The sequence below is a fragment of the Thalassophryne amazonica genome, chromosome 4, assembly GCF_902500255.1.
Source record: "Thalassophryne amazonica chromosome 4, fThaAma1.1, whole genome shotgun sequence".
Lineage (NCBI taxonomy): Eukaryota > Metazoa > Chordata > Actinopteri > Batrachoidiformes > Batrachoididae > Thalassophryne > Thalassophryne amazonica.
This window is the reverse complement of record NC_047106.1, coordinates 38,874,149-38,892,589: the sequence shown is the minus strand read 5'-3', so window position 1 is coordinate 38,892,589 and position 18,441 is coordinate 38,874,149. Positions and strand designations below refer to the sequence as shown.

Genomic DNA, 18,441 nt, shown 5'->3' with positions numbered 1-18,441 from the left:
CTTTCTGTCACAATGTCACAAGTTAGGTTCTCCCATTGCATCATTTTATTATGACAGTGCATGGAACTATATGCTATACTTCCTTGTCATCGGGGACATTTACCTATATTTTCGTCATGGTTAAGGTGAAGGTTTGGGTTCAGGAATTTTGCTGCACATCACGCAGTGAAGCAGTGGGGGTACCTGACTTGTCACAAATAGACATTGGGTTAAAAAATAAGCCATTTGCATAAAAATATTATTATATACTTCATTAATGCAATTTAATAAATTTGCTAAAATATATATTTTAAGTATTTTTGAGTGGGGGGGCATTTTGGCTAGATTAGAGTGGATTATTTATTGTTTAGGTGCTTATGTCTGCCAAGTGCCATAAATCCCTGCATGCCAACATCCTCAAGGTGTTGCCTGGTCCAAAAGCATAGAGTTAATTTTCTGAAATTAAATCAATGGTTTGAAATATTTGAAGGCTAAATGCAGTCAGTTTAAAATGCAGCACACCAGAATGGAAACAGGATGATAGACAATATCTGCACAGTGTAATGGGCCCTTCACTGATGAGCTAGGTCAGGTCTAGGAGCCTATACTGATGCCATGAATCACTGCATCCATCACACTATGGAATCGTCTTTGGTCCTGGATGGCAACTGCCCATGTAAACAACTGGTCCAATTCTACATCTCAAAAGTAATCATCTATCTGCTGCAGCCAGGTGAACCGTGGGCACCACCTTGACCTTCTCCAGCTGCTGGATCCTTAGCACTGTGTGTTGGATCACGCACAGAGAAACGCACCACTCGGCCAAAATATCGGCCAAAATATCTCTCATAATGCAAAGGAGACTCCTCATTAATGTGCAGCTGATATCATAAGAGCAGCAACAGACTGCCTGACATTATTTAGATTCTGACTCTTATTATGTCCTCCAAGGATGTAATAAAATCATTGGTCTTTATTTATTTGTCTGTCTGTCTGTGTGTGTGTTAGCAGGTTTACATCTAAACTACTGCATGGATTTTGATGAAATTTTCACCACAGACTCATACTCTTGAACTCAGATGCAAATTGGATGACAACTTGGAGCTGATGCGTGCCTTGCAGTTGAAGCTGAAGGTTTCGGAGGCCGGTGAATATTCTTAATTCATAATTGGGAATATTCTTAATTCATAATTGGGATTTGGCTGTTCAAGTGGAACTGTTAAAAAGTGTTTTTCACTGCTCAGCTGCAACACTACAGGCTATCTAGCCTCAAGGTCAATTGCCCACTGTTTACCTCCAGAGGAATTTATTCAGTCCTTGGTGAGATTATTCAGCTCCATTCTTATCTCAACCCACAAAGACAATAACTGACTTACACATGGACTGAAGCATGCTCCAGTTTCTCCTTTTACCTCTCTTCCTGCCCCCCCCTCCCCCCTCCCCCCACGGCAGGCCCCCTGTTCTTCCAAAGCTGGCAGGCGGCGCGTCTTGACAGTTGCAGCGGCTACCAACACACTCACATCGCCTCAATTGGAAAAAGGACTGTTTCAAGTTTAGTGCACATAAACAGTGTCAAATGTATATGTGTTGTCCTAATTCTGATGTGTGCCATTATTACGGTAAACAAGTAATAATTGTAGATTAATTGCTGTTTGTATGTGGAATGTGAGTGTGGAAATGTCGTTGTTGTAATGACAGTGACAATAAAAGTCTATCTATCTATCTATCTATCTATCTATCTATCTATCTATCTATATATATATATATATATATATATATATATATATATATATATATATATATATATATATATATATATATACTAGGCCATGGAAGAATCCATTAAGGTTTGGAGGTGATCCAGATTAGGATCCAGATTCTGGATCAAATTTCACTTTATATAGACTTTGAAGGATTACTTTTAGCAGGATTACGCCAAAACTACTGCACAGATTTCAATGAGATTTTTTCAGCATAGATACATATTAGGCCATGGAAGATTCCATTAAATTTTGGAGGTGATCCAGACCCAGATCCAGATTCTGGATCAAATTTCACTTTATATAGACTTTGAAGGATTACTTTTAGCAGGATTACGCCAAAACTACTGCACAGATTTCAATGAGATTTTTTCAGCATAGATACATATTAGGCCATGGAAGATTCCATTAAATTTTGGAGGTGATCCAGACCCAGATCCAGATTCAAGAGTTCTCTTCATATAGGCTTTGAAGGATTACATCAAAACTACTTCACGGATTCTCACCAAATTTGCACCACAGATAGATGTTAGGCCATGGAAGACTCCACTGAATTTTGAAGGTGATCTGGATCCGGATTCTGGATCAAGATTTCACTTTATATAGTGTTTGAAGGATTATATCAAACCTACCTCACAGATTCTTACCAAATTTGCACCACAGATAGGTATTTGGGCATAGACAAAGCCACTGAATTTTAGAGGTAATCTGGATCCATATCTGAATTCTGGATCAAGATTTCAATTTATATAGGCTTTGAAAGATTACGACAAAACTGTTTCACGGATTCTGACCAAATTTGCAGCACAGATAGGTATTTGGGCATGGAAAAATCCACTGAATTTTGGAGGTGATCCTGATCTGGATTGGTGGACATCAGAAATCTCCAATTGTTTAACATTAACTTTCAAAAAAGTTGAGAAAATGGGGAGGATTGCATATAAATAACACAATATACCAAAGGACATGTGGCCTCATCAAGTGATAATAATAAAAATAATAATACGAGGTCTGTTAGAAAAGTATCCGACCTTATTATTTTTTTCAAAAACCATATGGATTTGAATCACGTGGGATTGCGTCAGACAAGCTTGAACCCTAGTGTGCATGCGGCACATTAAGACAGACGTGCGGAGGAGTTCCGCGCGTCGTGGTGCAGCCGCTCAGCGCAAAGCAACGCCATGATGAAGCCTCACGGGACATGTTCTGGCATGTCCAGCTCATGCTCAATCACAATCGGATATTCACACGACTGGAAAGCAACCGGAATCCATCTGAAATCCACCTGAAAGCTGTCCTGAGAGACCAACACCGAGGTGGTTTTGTCCCGCGTAATGAACGGCTCTGTGGCGCGTCCCTCCGCTTTTCTTTCCATGAAAAAAACTCCTGTAACGGTGGAATGTTCCGGAAAAAGTGCTGATGTCCATGTCTTTTCACAATTCTTGTGCTAGTCAGATGACATACCGGATCAAGACAGCGTCCAGTTTAAAAATGAACGGCACATTTCACTGTTACAGAAGTTTTTGTCATGGAAAGAGAAGCTGCTCCACCGTGCGTCGCGGTGCAGCCATTTGGCGCAAAGCAACGCCGTGATGAAGCCTTCCAGGACATGTTGGGGCAGGTCCAGCTCATGCACAATCACAATCGGATAATCACACGACTGAAAAGCAACCGACAGCCGTCTGAAATCCACCTTTAAGCCGTCCTGTGAGACCAACACCAAGGTGGTTTTGTGCCGTGCCATGAGCGGCATGGTGGCGCGTCCCTCCGCTTCTTTTTCCATGAAAAAAAACTCCTGTAACGGTGGAATGTGCCGATAAAGTGCTGATGTCCACATCTTCTGCCTTTTTGTGAAAGTCAGACGAGGTCCCGGATCAACAAAGCTTTCACGTTGGAAATGATCTGGTTGTTCCAGTGGGGTGTCAGCCTGTCGATGGGGGCTGGGAGTGCGCCGCGCTCTCAGCAGTTGTGGGCCGTCCTTAAAGCAGCAGTAACACCCCATAATCTGTTTAATCCCCATAAAATCATCCCTGAAAGCCATATTAATTTTTCGAACGGTGTCCACCTGGCGGTCTCTCACAGTTTCTGGAAAAAAATTGATGCAGCAAAGCTCCAAATTGTTCAGACATTTATTCGCAATAAAAAATAGATGAGAGGGGTGGACCACACCTCACTCCAAGCCTGCTCACAGGCGAATGACGCAACCGACAGGCATGAAAAAACTCACGCATGCGCACGAGGGTTCAAGCTTGTCTGACGCAATCACGCGTGATTCAAATCCATATGGTTTTTAAAAAAAAAAAAAAAATAAGGTCGGATACTTTTCTAACAGACCTCGTAATAATTTTATTTTTAATATCTTTTAAGACAAAAATGACAAAGTGCTGTAAAATTCAAAGTGGAAAACTAATGTAAAATGACGATATTTGTATATGTTTAAAGAAAGCCATACACATCATAAGAAAAGATTTTAAAATAAATTAAATCATACACCAAGTATAAACAGTACAATGCAGATTGACCTTAAATATTTTTCTATGGACACAGCACAGGGAGGGAGGATAATAAAAGTGCTGCCACAGATCGCATTTAGCAACATTCATCAAATTTGTCATTTGAGATAAATTACTCTACACCATTAGAGAAAGTGGATTAATTGAAAGAGAGAGAGAGACAGAGACAGATTTGTGACACTCTGTGCATAATTGATGCAACTTGTTCCAAGTGTTGTTCGAGACCCACACTGTCAAACGCATTCAAACACGTTCCTCTACATTCAAATCTTTACCTCATTTTAGTCGATATTCTGTGGTCCTACGTCTTTGTTTGCTCTCCCCTGTGGCACACACATGACCATAACAGCCAATATCTCAACAGATTGTCCTGCTAACAGAAACAACACACCCCACCTCCACTCCCCATAATAAAAACTTCTTAAATGAGGTAATTAATCATGGGAAATAGTCAATACTGTCAGTTATCTACTCTACATTACTGTTCTTTCTGTCTGCTCGGTGCCTGAGTCAGCTGGTTGTGGCCATGGTCTTTGTGTAGTCTGACATCAAGACAGAAAATAAGCTTTGAATTTATCCCTGAAGGCCACAATGTGGAATGAAAAATGAATCTTCTACAACAGCTATATCAATATGTGAATGGTTCAGTGAAGTAAATACGCAATACTGACTGTAATTTCCACAAAGACACCCAAATATTATTTGTATGGTGCCATGGTGCTTGTTGAAATTCATTCAACTGTCTCATTTGTTGGTTGAGAGTTGAGCTCTGGCAGATGTGTCATGTCAGTCGTTCTGTGTGCACCATCTGCTGTGCAGAGATCAACCCAGTTTCATGTTTTTTTTTTCATGATACCTTCATGAAATGCATCACATTTTCATGATGCAGTCAAGTTTAGTTCACTATTTTTAACCCCTGTTTTTAACCAGAACCATAACCTTTACCCAGTGGTGAACACAGCTAACCAAAATGTTAGCTTCGATAACAGCTCATCAGCTAACTTAAAAGTTATCTTTTATAAAGCTAAACTGATAAACCACCTAAAAATTTATCGGAAGCGACAGCTAACCGATAATGTTCAGGATTGCTTCCAAAACACTTGCAACTACTAACAAGCTGATTTTGAGGTTTAACACCACGATCACCTCTGGTAGCGTCAAAGACAACCACAGACCCAAACAATGAGTCAGTACTTCTGTCTTTGTGCACTCTGCTGGAAGTGCCTGTTTATTTATTACATAGCTTCCAGCAGTGAAGCAGCTGGGAGGAGGAGCAAAGCTCAACTCTCTACTCAATAGCAGTGTCACTGTGAGGCAGAGGTCTTGGAAAATAAAGCAGTGCTGACTTATGGTTTTGATTCATAAATAAAATTAATACCGATAGAATAAGTCCTTTAATGTCAATTCTGCCATTTGTACAAAGGTAAAATATAACATACTGTATGTCTTTTAATTTTAAATAATGCACTAATTCTGAAGTTTTGTAACAAACACAGACAGATGCCAAAGGGATTGTGGGTAAATGAGCCTCCGCTAACACTTATTGGTTGACTCATTCATTCTATGTAAAAACCAACATGTTAATGTGAGGTGTGTGTGTGTTGGTGTTTACATATAAATGTGCTTTTGTAAAATATGCCATTTCAATTTATTTTCATTTATATAGCGCCAAATCACAACAGAGTTGCCTCAAAGCGCTTCACACAGGTAAGGTCTAACCTTACCAACCCCCAGAGCAACAGTGGTAAGGAAAAACTCCCTCTGAGGAAGAAACCTCAAGCAGACCAGACTCAAAGGGGTGACCCTCTGCTTGGGCCATGCTACAAACATAAATTACAGAACAATTCACAGAACAATTCACGGACGAATATACAAGAAATGCTATTGGCGCACAGGACAGGAGGATCGCCAACACAAATACAACTCCCATCTCTGGATGGAGCTGCACCTTAAACAGAGAGAAAATCAGAATCAGGCATCAGAAAGACAAAAAATACTGTATAATTTGCCAGCATTAAAGAACAAGAAAAACAGAAATACTAAGGTGATCACTGGCCACTAAACCCTAAACTTCAATAAAAGACCCAGAATTTAGGTAAAGTTCAGGCTGCAGCCCGCTCCAATTGCTAATAAATGAATTAAATTAGTAAAAAGCGTAAAACAAAACTGTACCAGTATGCTAGTCATATGAAAGGGAAAATAAGTGCGTCTTAAGTCTGGACTTGAAAATCTCCACAGAATCTGTTTTATTGATGCAGGGAGATCATTCCACAGAACAGGGGCACGATAAGAGAAAGCTCTGTGACCCGCAGATTTCTTTTTCACCTTAGGGACACAAAGTATTCCTGCACCCTGAGAACGTAAAGCCTGGGCCGGTACGTAAGGTTTAATTAGGTCAGCTAGGTAGGGAGGTGCCAGTCCATGAATAATTTTATAGGTTAGTAGCAGAACCTTAAAATCTGATCTCACTGGGACAGGAAGCCAGTGAAGGGACGCCAAAATGGGTGTAATGTGGTTGTACTTTCTGTTTCGTGTCAAAAGTCTGGCTCCAGCATTTTGAACCAACTGGAGACCCCTAATGCTAGACTGCTGTAAACCAGAAAATAGAACATTGCAGTAGTCCAATCTAGAAGAGATAAATGCATGGATCAGGGTCTCAGCATCAGCCATAGACAGGATGGGACAAATCTTCACTATATTTCGCAGGTGGAAGAAAGCAGTCCTAGTAATATTTCTAATGTGGAGGCCAAAGGACAATGAAGGATCAAAAATTATCCCAAGGTTCCTCACTTTGTCAGTGTGATGTATGACACACAAGCCAAGGCTGAGTGTTAACTGGTCAAATTGATGCCGATGTCTCACTGGACCAAGAACTATCATTTCAGTCTTATCAGAGTTTAAATGTAGGACGTTTCTAGACATTCAGCTTCTCACTGCTGCAAGGCAATCTTCTAAGGATTTTTTGTGAACGAGATTACCAGCAGTTATCGGCATGTATAACTGAGTATCATCTGCATAGCAGTGAAAGTTAATCCCAGAACGCCGCAATATGTGCTATATAAAGGGAGAAAAGCAGGGGGCCTTAGACAGACCCCTGTGGAACCCCCAAATTTCATGTCACTAAGGTTAGAGGTAGTATGCCTTTTTTTTATTTGTTAAAAAAAGAAAGCCATTTGCAAAAAGCCAAAAAGTCAAGTTGTTATTTGACAAAAATCTGATATAACCGGGGTCAAAATAAATAGAACACTGCCATCTACTGGCATCCAGACGCTCATACTGCCATGAACATTACTGGCCAGAAGATGGCAGTAGAGACCGTGAAAACTTGCCAAAACAAAATTCCAGATAATCTGTGTCTGCTATGTTTAAGATCCATGGAATTTAATAAACGCAAACTGAATTTCAATCTTATATACATTATATTACATAAACAGAACTCTAAAGAGCAAATAGGAATCAATTGCAATGATTCCAACTGAAAATAATGGAAAAGCAACCTGGGCTTCTTCTGGAATTTTTACATAAAACAAACACAATAACAACATGTATAAACCCAGAGAATATATTCACGAGCGTTTTCGGCACAATATACAAAGAGTTTAATGCTGTTGTCCATGTAGAGCCTGATCAGAGCATCTCAAATGCATTTCTTCTGTCGTGAATGTATTGAGATTACCCATATTGCACTTGGACACAGCATGTCAACACTAAAACCTTCAAAATTAGTGCATTATTTTAAAACTAAAACATATATCTGATATTTTCACTTTCTAAAACTTCAGACATGACGTTAATTTAAATAACTTTTGCGAAATTAGTTTGGTTAGTTTGGTTAAAAGTTTAACCATAAGTTAAAACTGTATATGCCTCTGGATGACTTGGGTGATATTGCCAGCATATCAGTATGGGGTTAAAAGAAATGAGCTTTTTTTCTTTTCTTTGACCAGTTCTCCTTTGCCTCCAGAGGATAGAGCAGTTTCTTCTGGAACCAGCTCTCCTCTGTTTGCAGAGGATAGAACTGCACATCTACTACAAAGCATTTAACAGAAGTACCCAACTGATTTTAGACTTAATAAATGTTTGTAACTGTTAAGCTTTGTTCACCACACCTGCAAAAATATGTTAGCGGTCTAAAAATTATCGGACCAAAGCTTATTGGAAGATAATTGGTCCGATGATGGTTTTCAAAGTTATCTGAAAAGATAATCAGATAATGAAAACATTAGCTTTGATAATTAGCGATTAGTGGATTAGCTGAACTGTGCCCACCACTTCCATTACCCTAACAATAACCCCCATGCTCGGCCCCCGCAGCACCCCAAATTTTGTGATATCAACATTAATTTATTTTGTGATACATGAAAATGTGACACATTTCATGATGGTATTAATATGTATATGCCATGGACATGAATGAGCGAAGCATCTCACCATGTCATTTAGGTCCTTCAGACTTTATTTTCAGTAAATGCTTTGGGCAGCATAAGCGTGGCAAAAAAACTTCATGCAATTTACACACTAAATAATTACTGATTGACCTCGTGTGCTGTCAAGGTGCATGTTGCCTCCCACGTTAGTGTTCTCGACTCAACATTTAGCATTTCCTGTTTTAGTGCCAACTGTGCACTGAATTCCCACAAGATCTCCTCCATTCATATTAATTTTCTTTTTTATAATTGAGACAAACAAAAGTTACACAAAAACCTTACAGAGGATAAACATAGCAGGGCAAAAATAACATAATGAAAAATAGGTAAATATCCTCTGCTGTAGCTCCAGGAACTGTTCAACATTTGACATTTTCTGTTTCACTATGGGCACTTTTGGCACTTCCTGTTTCAGTGACAAAATTGCCACTGAATTCCCACGAGAGCGCCTCTATTTTCAATCTAGGAAGTGTCAATACAGGAAGTGTTCAACATTTGACATTTCCTGTTTCACTGTGGACTCAAAATTTCACACTTCCTGTTTGTGACTCAGTGTACCATGAACGAGCCTATTTTATATTGATATATTTATATATAAATTTATGTATAAAATGTATATATTTATGTAGTATATATATTTATACAATATTTTAAATCACTTTGCATGATGCCATCACAAACTAGTGTGAGATCGGGTTGCAGAGATTCATAAGCCATATGCAAAACATGTTAACTAACTGTTTCTCTTTGGATTTAAAGAGTGACTTTGTAGTTTTGCAAATCCTCCATGCTCAGTAAAATAATGTTTGTCCCCACTGAGGTAACAGTATGCACATTATGGTGGGTGGACATTTCAACCAAGGACATTCCAGCCAAGAATGAGCCAGACACAGACATTGCAGTATTGAATATTTTAGCTTAGGATGTTTTGGCATATTGGCTAATATATGCTGATAAATATCAGGGTTAAATATTCAAATAGATTAGAAAGCCAAGTAATCTTTCTTTTATGTGAATTATTTAGTACTTCCATTAAACTACATTTACATTTCGAATAAAATGGAAATGGCAAAGGGTTAGGGTTAGGGCAAGCATGAAGTTTAGGAATAAGGTGACAGGTAAAGTTTTGTGAAAGTTGTGATTCTGGCTTGAAAGGTCCACATAATGACTTTTTTTTGGATGGAGCAGGGGCAAAACATTGTAGGGTGGAATGTCTTGAGTTGGAAACATTGAGAGCCAAAACATCCTAAACTCATACTCAATTTGCAGAAAAAACTTTTTTTTTCACATTGTCATTATGGGGTGTTGTGTGTAGAATTTTTAGGGAAAAAAAAGAATTTCATCTATTTTGGAATAAGGCTGTAACATATCAAAATGTGGAAAAAGTGAAGCACTGCAAATACTTATACAAATGCACCCTACATGTAGCTTGAAATGAGCTTGTCCTTTTTTTTTTTCATTTTGAAAGCATAGGTCTAGTGGCTACCAAAGCCACTGTCGCTTCTGTTCTACAGCATGTAGCAGTTCACTTGGATGCATTTGCAATCATGTTTGAGCACTATTTTTCTTTCTTTCTTTTTTTTTTTTTTTTTTGCTCACAGCTCTGCAACGGCTGTTGCTTAATTAGCTTGTGTGGTGAATGAATGGACAGAGTATAGCAGACACACAAACGTACCGGCATGCACTGCAACAGGCGTGCAGACACTGACGGAGACACACTCATGTCACAGTGTGCTTGGCGGTGCTGCTGTTGGCTCGTGTCCCTCGCTGAGACAGAGGCTGTTCTGTTTGTCGACCCCTGCCAGCTGCGCTCTGTGTGTCTGTGTGTGCATCTGTCTCTGTCAGTGTGCAGCTCACGATGTGTGCGGAGCAGTGAGACAGAAAGGATGTGAGCGATTTATCAATTAAGCTGATGCACTGTTTATGTGAAGACACCGGCTCTCCTTAAGTCCCTAAAACTACTGAAATCAGAAGATCAGAAATTCAGAAAATCAGCCATTAAAACTTTGGTTTTATGCATTGCTTTGCAATTCTTGATGTTTAAAATGTTTGCAGACAGGTTTTCAGTGTTTTGAAACCTTATCGATTATGAGAAAGCTCCTATTTTGTTTTTGGACTTTGGTACTTTTTGCAACCTTGTCAGGATTGTTGATACGTCCTGGCATGAAAATTAGGAAATGACTCCTTTGACAAATTTCTTACTTAGAGAAAGTTTCCAAATGAGTAGATATAATCCACCTCAAGGCAATGAGTTTTTCAAAAGCAGTAAAAGCTCTTAACTGAAAACTGAAGACATAAATAATTATGTTGTCATGAACATTGTTGATCAGAAGCATAATAAACAAAGTGTACCCTGCCTCACGCCCTATGACTGCTGGGATAGGCTTCAGCCCCTTGTACCCCTTAAATTGAATAAGCAGGTATAGAGTCTTCCTGGGACCCATGATCCTTTGTGCATGTGATAGATGGGGGTGGGGGTCCGGTTCAACTCGCCCGTTGTCAACCTTCAAACGTAAGTTCATGTTTATATACTTTTTTGTCACATTCTGTGACAAATCACACCCAGATTATGTGCAACCGATGTTCCAGAAGGTCCATATTTCCTGATAACTGTGAGGAAACAATGAATCTCCATGCTACCACGGGACGGGAGTGCACACCCATCCCGATGCTCACAAAGGATCATGGGACCCTGAAGTCGAGAATAGAAAATGATTGAATTATTTTTATATGATTATCATTATGATTTATATGATTACCCTCATTACCCAATCCCCATAGAGACGGTGCCTGCTCCCAGACCACCAATAACCAGTAAAAATCTATTTAAGCATAAAAATTCAAAAATAAAAAATAATATAGCACCTTCAACTGCACCACAGACTAAAACAGTTAAATGTGGTTTATTAAACATTAGGTCTCTATCTTCTAAGTCCCTGTTAGTAAATGATATAATAATTGATCAACATATTGATTTATTCTGCCTTACAGAAACCTGGTTACAGCAGGATGAATGTTAGTTTAAATGAGTCAACACCCCCGAGTCACACTTTTTGTCAGAACACTCGTAGCATGGGTCGAGGAGGAGGATTAGCAGCAATCTTCCACTCCAGCTTATTAATTAATCAAAAACCCAGACAGAGCTTTAATTCATTTGAAAGCTTGACTCTTAGTCTTGTCCATCCAAATTGGAAGTCCCAAAAACCAGTTTTATTTGTTATTATCTATCGTCCACCTGGTCGTTACTGTGAGTTTCTCTGTGAATTTTCAGACCTTTTGTCTGACTTAGTGCTTAGCTCAGATAAGATAATTACAGTGGGTGATTTTAACATCCACACAGATGCTGAGAATGACAGCCTCAACACTGCATTTAATCTATTATTAGACTCAATTGGCTTTGCTCAAAATGTAAATGAGTCCACCCACCACTTTAATCATACCTTAGATATTGTTCTGACTTATGGTATGGAAATTGAAGACTTAACAGTATTCCCTGAAAACCCCCTTCTGTCTGATCATTTCTTAATAACATTTACATTTACTCTGATGGATTACCCAGCAGTGGGGAATAAGTTTCATTACACTAGAAGTCTTTCAGAAAGCACTGTAACTAGGTTTAAGGATATGATTCCTTCTTTATGTTCTCCAATGCCATATACCAACAAAGGGCAGAGTAGCTACCTAAACTCTGTGAGTGAGATAGATTATCTCGTCAGTAGTTTTATATCCTCTTTGAGGACAACTTTGAATGCTGTAGCTCCTCTGAAAAAGAGAGCCTTAAATCAGAAGTGCCTGACTCTGTGGTATAACTCACAAACTCGCAGCTTAAAGCAGATAACCCGTAAGTTGGAGAGGAAATGGCGTCTCACTAATTTAGAAGATCTTCACTTAGCGTGAAAAAAGAGTCTGTTGCTCTATAAAAAAAAGCCCTCCGTAAAGCTAGGACATCTTACTACTCATCACTAATTGAAGAAAATAAGAACAACCCCAGGTTTCTTTTCAGCACTGTAGCCAGGCTGACAAAGAGTCAGAGCTCTATTGAGCCAAGTATTCCTTTAACTTTAACTAGTAATGACTTTATGACTTTCTTTGCTAATAAAATTTTAACTATTAGAGAAAAAATTACTCATAACCATCCCAAAGACATATCGTTCTCTTTGGCTGCTTTCAGTGATGCCGGTATTTGGTTAGACTCTTTCTCTCAGATTGTTCTGTCTGAGTTATTTTCATTAGTTACTTCCTCCAAACCATCAACATGTCTATTAGACCCCATTCTTACCAGGCTGCTCAAGGAAGCCCTACCATTAATTAATGCTTCGGTCTTAAATATGATCAATCTGTCTTTATTAGTTGGCTATGTACCACAGGCTTTTAAGGTGGCAGTAAATAAACCATTACTTAAAAAGCCATCACTTGACCCAGCTATCTTAGCTAATTATAGGCCAATCTCCAACCTTCCTTTTCTCTCACAAATTCTTGAAAGGGTAGTTGTAAAACAGCTAACTGATCATCTGCAGAGGAATGGTCTATTTGAAGAGTTTCAGTCAGGGTTTAGAATTCATCATAGTACAGAAACAGCATTAGTGAAGGTTACAAATGATCTTCTTATGGCCTCAGACAGTGGACTCATCTCTGTGCTTGTTCTGTTAGACCTCAGTGCTGCTTTTGATACTGTTGACCATAAAATTTTATTACAGAGATTAGAGCATGCCATAGGTATTAAAGGCACTGCGCTGCAGTGGTTTGAATCATATTTATCTAATAGATTACAATTTGTTCATGTAAATGGGGAATCTTCTTCACAGACTAAGGTTAATTATGGAGTTCCACAAGGTTCTGTGCTAGGACCAATTTTATTCACTTTATACATGCTTCCCTTAGGCAGTATTATTAGACAGCATTGCTTAAATTTTCATTGTTACGCAGATGATACCCAGCTTTATCTATCCATGAAGCCAGAGGACACACACCAATTAGCTAAACTGCAGGATTGTCTTACAGACATAAAGACATGGATGACCTCTAATTTCCTGCTTTTAAACTCAGATAAAACTGAAGTTATTGTACTTGGCCCCACAAATCTTAGAAACATGGTGTCTAACCAGATCCTTACTCTGGATGGCATTACCCTGACCTCTAGTAATACTGTGAGAAATCTTGGAGTCATTTTTGATCAGGATATGTCATTCAATGCGCATATTAAACAAATATGTAGGACTGCTTTTTTGCATTTACGCAATATCTCTAAAATTAGAAAGGTCTTGTCTCAGAGTGATGCTGAAAAACTAATTCATGCATTTATTTCCTCTAGGCTGGACTATTGTAATTGATTATTATCAGGTTGTCCTAAAACTTCCCTGAAAAGCCTTCAGTTAATTCAAAATGCTGCAGCTAGAGTACTGACAGGGACTAGAAGGAGAGAGCATATTTCACCCATATTGGCTTCTCTTCATTGGCTTCCTGTTAATTCTAGAATAGAATTTAAAATTCTTCTTCTTACTTATAAGGTTTTGAATAATCAGGTCCCATCTTATCTTAGGGACCTCATAGTACCATATCACCCCAATAGAGCACTACGCTCTCAGACTGCAGGCTTACTTGTAGTTCCTAGGGTTTTTAAGAGTAGAATGGGAGGCAGAGCCTTCAGCTTTCAGGCTCCTCTCCTGTGGAACCAGCTCCCAATTCAGATCAGGGAGACAGACACCCTCTCTACTTTTAAGATTAGGCTTAAAACTTTCCTTTTTGCTAAAGCTTATAGTTAGGGCTGGATCAGGTGACCCTGAACCATCCCTTAGTTATGCTGCTATAGACTTAGACTGCTGGGGGGGTTCCCATGATGCACTGTTTCTTTCTCTTTTTGCTCTGTATGCTCCACTCTGCATTTAATCATTAGTGATTGATCTCTGCTCCCCTCCACAGCATGTCTTTTTCCTGGTTCTCTCCCTCAGCCCCAACCAGTCCCAGCAGAAGACTGCCCCTCCCTGAGCCTGGTTCTGCTAGAGGTTTCTTCCTGTTAAAAGGGAGTTTTTCCTTCCCACTGTCGCCAAGTGCTTGCTCACAGGGGGTCGTTTTGACCGTTGGGGTTTTTCCGTAATTATTGTATGGCTTTGCCTTACAATATAAAGCGCCTTGGGGCAGCTGTTTGTTGTGATTTGGCGCTATATAAATAAAATTGATTTGATTTGATATGAGATTATATGACATATTTTTTCATGCAGTTTTCTTTAGATTAGTCAATGGATGGATACGTGGACAATGTCTTCATTTTTATTTGCAATAATGATTAAAAAATACAAACAGGATACATCGAGTCATTGTGCAAGAAGGAAACAAGTGAGGGAAGCCACCAAAACACCCATGACAATTCTAAAAGAGGCTTCTGTGGTTTTAAATGGAGAAACTTGCGACCGTGCAAGTTTTGCCTGTTGCACCATTAGTGACAGCTTCATGTTGGACTGGTAGAGAACAGCAGATGTGAAATTTCAGCAACATTTTGCCAGAAGGCACATGGGAGACATGAGCCTAGATTTGATCTGTTTTTTTTTTTTTTCTGAGTGCTATGGTTCTCCTGCTCACTTTCACAGATGGGGCATACATGTGATGTAACATCACAGCATGTGCACTTTGGGGGGGGGCGCACCCCTTCAATGCAGTGCTTCTTTCAAATTAAAGTAATATCTCACTGCATCTGTCAGCAATAACACCAAATTCCGATGCTTAAGTGTCAGAAATCTCAAATTAATGTCCTTTATATAGCACACTGCTGAGGTTCTATTATTATGAGGGCAGTAAGGAATGAATGAATGGACAAGGTAGCACTTTGTGACACCACTTTTATTTGTAGTTTGACTCTGCTGCACTGTTCAAAGTGCTTTGAAAGAACTTTGACTGTCATCTAGACGTCTGCTGGTTTTATGGGGAGTCTCACCTCTGCCTGCCCTTGGTTGCCACGCCGGGTGAATCAGTGAGTAGGAAGTCAGTAATGCGTCTCTTTGTTTGTGTCTCTCACTTTTCAGGCTGTCAGTGTGGGGAAACATGTCAAAGGTTACCACTACATTATAGCAAACCTGGTAAGACCTGCTGTTTCATACTAAGTTATCCATAATTATATTGTGTAATTACGTGTGTGTGTGTGTGTTATGCAATATACCAAAGAGATGTGAAGTCAAGTTGACAAAAACACAACTGCACTGTACTGGATCCTGGCTGGTCCCCGCCTCCTCTGCACACGTGGAAAAGGAAGCAGGCAGACTTCCAGGCAGAAATCTGGCTGGTGGGACATTTATTTAATTTTTTGCTGTTCTGTTTAAATTGTGTGTTTGAGTGAAAAAGCCCTTAACACTTGTGATAAAAATGATTTATGAGTAGGATTTTATGCAGTGAAAAATAAATATGCATAAAAACGAGAACAGTAGCAAAGAAGGAGGCGGGAACCAGCCTGTCTTACTTCTTTGTGAGCCAGTCAGAAGGGCTCAGTGCAAAGTGCTCTCCAGCCAATGAAATGGAGGAACTGACCGCTGCTCGCATGCCTCCTTTTCCGCGTGCTCGGAGGAGGCGGGGACCAGCCGGTACTGGATCCTGAACAACCTGGAGCAGGTGAAAGACAGAAAAACAATAGGTGAGTAGTGTTGGGAAAACCAGGAACAAACAAATTGGACTCAAATGCAGTGAAGCAGATTAGGAATAAAATGAAACATGAATGAGGCACGGAAACAGGTAGAAGCTTCCCGGTCCAGGTGGGTCTCAGTGGAGCTGCAGTGGTGATGGGGAATCTGAAGATAGGAACATAGAATTAATCCACAAAAACACAGATAGTCCACAAGGAACACAGGCCAGTGTAGCCAACTGTACCACTCAGGAGACTGGATACGATGGCAAGGATGGTTTGAAAGAGCAGGACTGATATACTGCCAGGATGATTACTTGCAGGGGTTGAACCACCACAGATATTCCCAATTACAGCTCCACTGATGAGAGAGAGAGAGAGAGAGAGAGAGAGAGAGAGAGAGAGAGAGAGAGAGAGAGAGAGAGAGAGAGAGAGAGAGAGAGAGAGAGAGAGAGCCTAGCCTGCTGAAATCACAACAACTAGCAAAAGCACATTGATATAAAATGTGATCCATGCTAGCTCATACGGTATCAGATATTGTTTGCTTCCATCATTTCAGCGGTCACCAGTATTTTCCCTATTGAGATATCCCATAATCCCTTGCACGACAGCAATAACAGCAATTGCAAATTAACATTTTTCTCCCAAAATGTAATTTTTATGCCTTTCATAACATTTATGAGACTGCATGCATGAGACCCTGAAAACTTGCTAAAACAAATACTCCAAATATTCCAAATATTCTGTGTCTGCTATGTTTAACCTGCGTGGAACTTCATAAATACAAATCGAATTTCAGACATCATATATATATATATATATATATATATATATATATATATATATATATATATATATATATATATATATATATATATATATATATATATATATATATATATATATATATAACTGGAACAAACAGCACAAACAGTGTTGTAAAGGACAATAAGCAGGGCGTTAAAGAGCAAACTTCACTTCCCCCAGAATGACGTGAACAGGAAGCAATCACAGATCACAGCAACTCCCATTATAAATAACGGAGAAACAACCTGCGATTCTCGCATGTTCACATAAAACAAACAATAACAATGTCTAAAAAAGCTAGAAAATATTTTCATGAGAGTTTTAGGCACCATATACAAAGACTTTTACCTTGTGATGTTAATGCTGTTGTCTGTGTGCAGCAGTTAAATTGCAGCCTTATCAGAGCATCTCAGTGCATTTCTCAATGTTATTGACATCTCGCAGAGCGACAACTCTTTGAAATTTTGCGAGATTTTATTGGATTTGAAACCTCAATAGGGAGAATAAGTATGGCGTCCGTTCGGTGCCAAAACGAGTCTCGCGTAAAACATGCATCCGGGCGTATTATATTATTTCACATGTATAGATATTAATTTATATTAAATTATCTTAGCACACATGTTAATCATCTTTATGCACATGTAAATTATTTTTGCACACGCACACTCAGAGATAATTGCAGAGATAATGTACATGTGCGCAGTTAATATCTACGCGTGTGAAATAATACAATACGCACAAAAGCATTTTTCAGGCAAGTGCGGTTTTGGCACCGATTTGACGCCATAAAATAAGCATGACTTGGGCAGCAGTGTGAATTTGCATATCAAGGTTTGCATGTCAATTTCTAACTCAAAGCATAATGTCCACTTTACTACTGCACTAGAAAATATTTGACTTCCAAATCCACACAAATCAATGGTATGAGGTGAATTATTTTAAGCAAAAGTTGGGTCCGAAATCTCACTGTCAAAATGCCAGTGTGTCCAGCCATTGAAAAGTCATTTTTCTTTGCTCCTCACCAACTGATTAAATTCTGTATCATTTTACCTGCATGGCTCATATTTTGATCTGTTCTTTTTCAGGGTTTTAAAGACATATCTCTGGAGAGGTTCATGCATGGTGGAGCCAATGTGACGGGTTTCCAGCTGGTGGACTTCAGTAAGCCTATTGTCATTAAACTCATGCAGCGCTGGAACAAACTGGACCAGAGAGAGTACCCGGGATCTGAAAGCCCACCTAAGGTATGATAAACACCTTGCATCATCCATAAAATTTCAAAGTCAAATCCTGTGCCGACAGGCGCTTTCACTGGACTGAAACAAATGTCACTTGTCTTCAGTGATACA

At 39.3% G+C, this 18,441-nt stretch overlaps 1 protein-coding gene across 6 annotated transcripts in view; it reads left to right on the top strand.

The window, feature by feature from the left end:
* gria4a (glutamate receptor, ionotropic, AMPA 4a) overlaps positions 1-18,441 on the top strand; it is a 451,011-nt gene that overhangs the window by 218,924 nt on the left and 213,646 nt on the right. For all 6 annotated transcript variants that reach the window (XM_034167735.1, XM_034167734.1, XM_034167737.1 and 3 more), the window contains exons 6-7: positions 15,696-15,749; positions 18,178-18,336. In XM_034167735.1, coding sequence (XP_034023626.1) covers positions 15,696-15,749; positions 18,178-18,336 — 213 coding nt within the window. The remainder of the gene's footprint in view (positions 1-15,695; positions 15,750-18,177; positions 18,337-18,441) is intronic.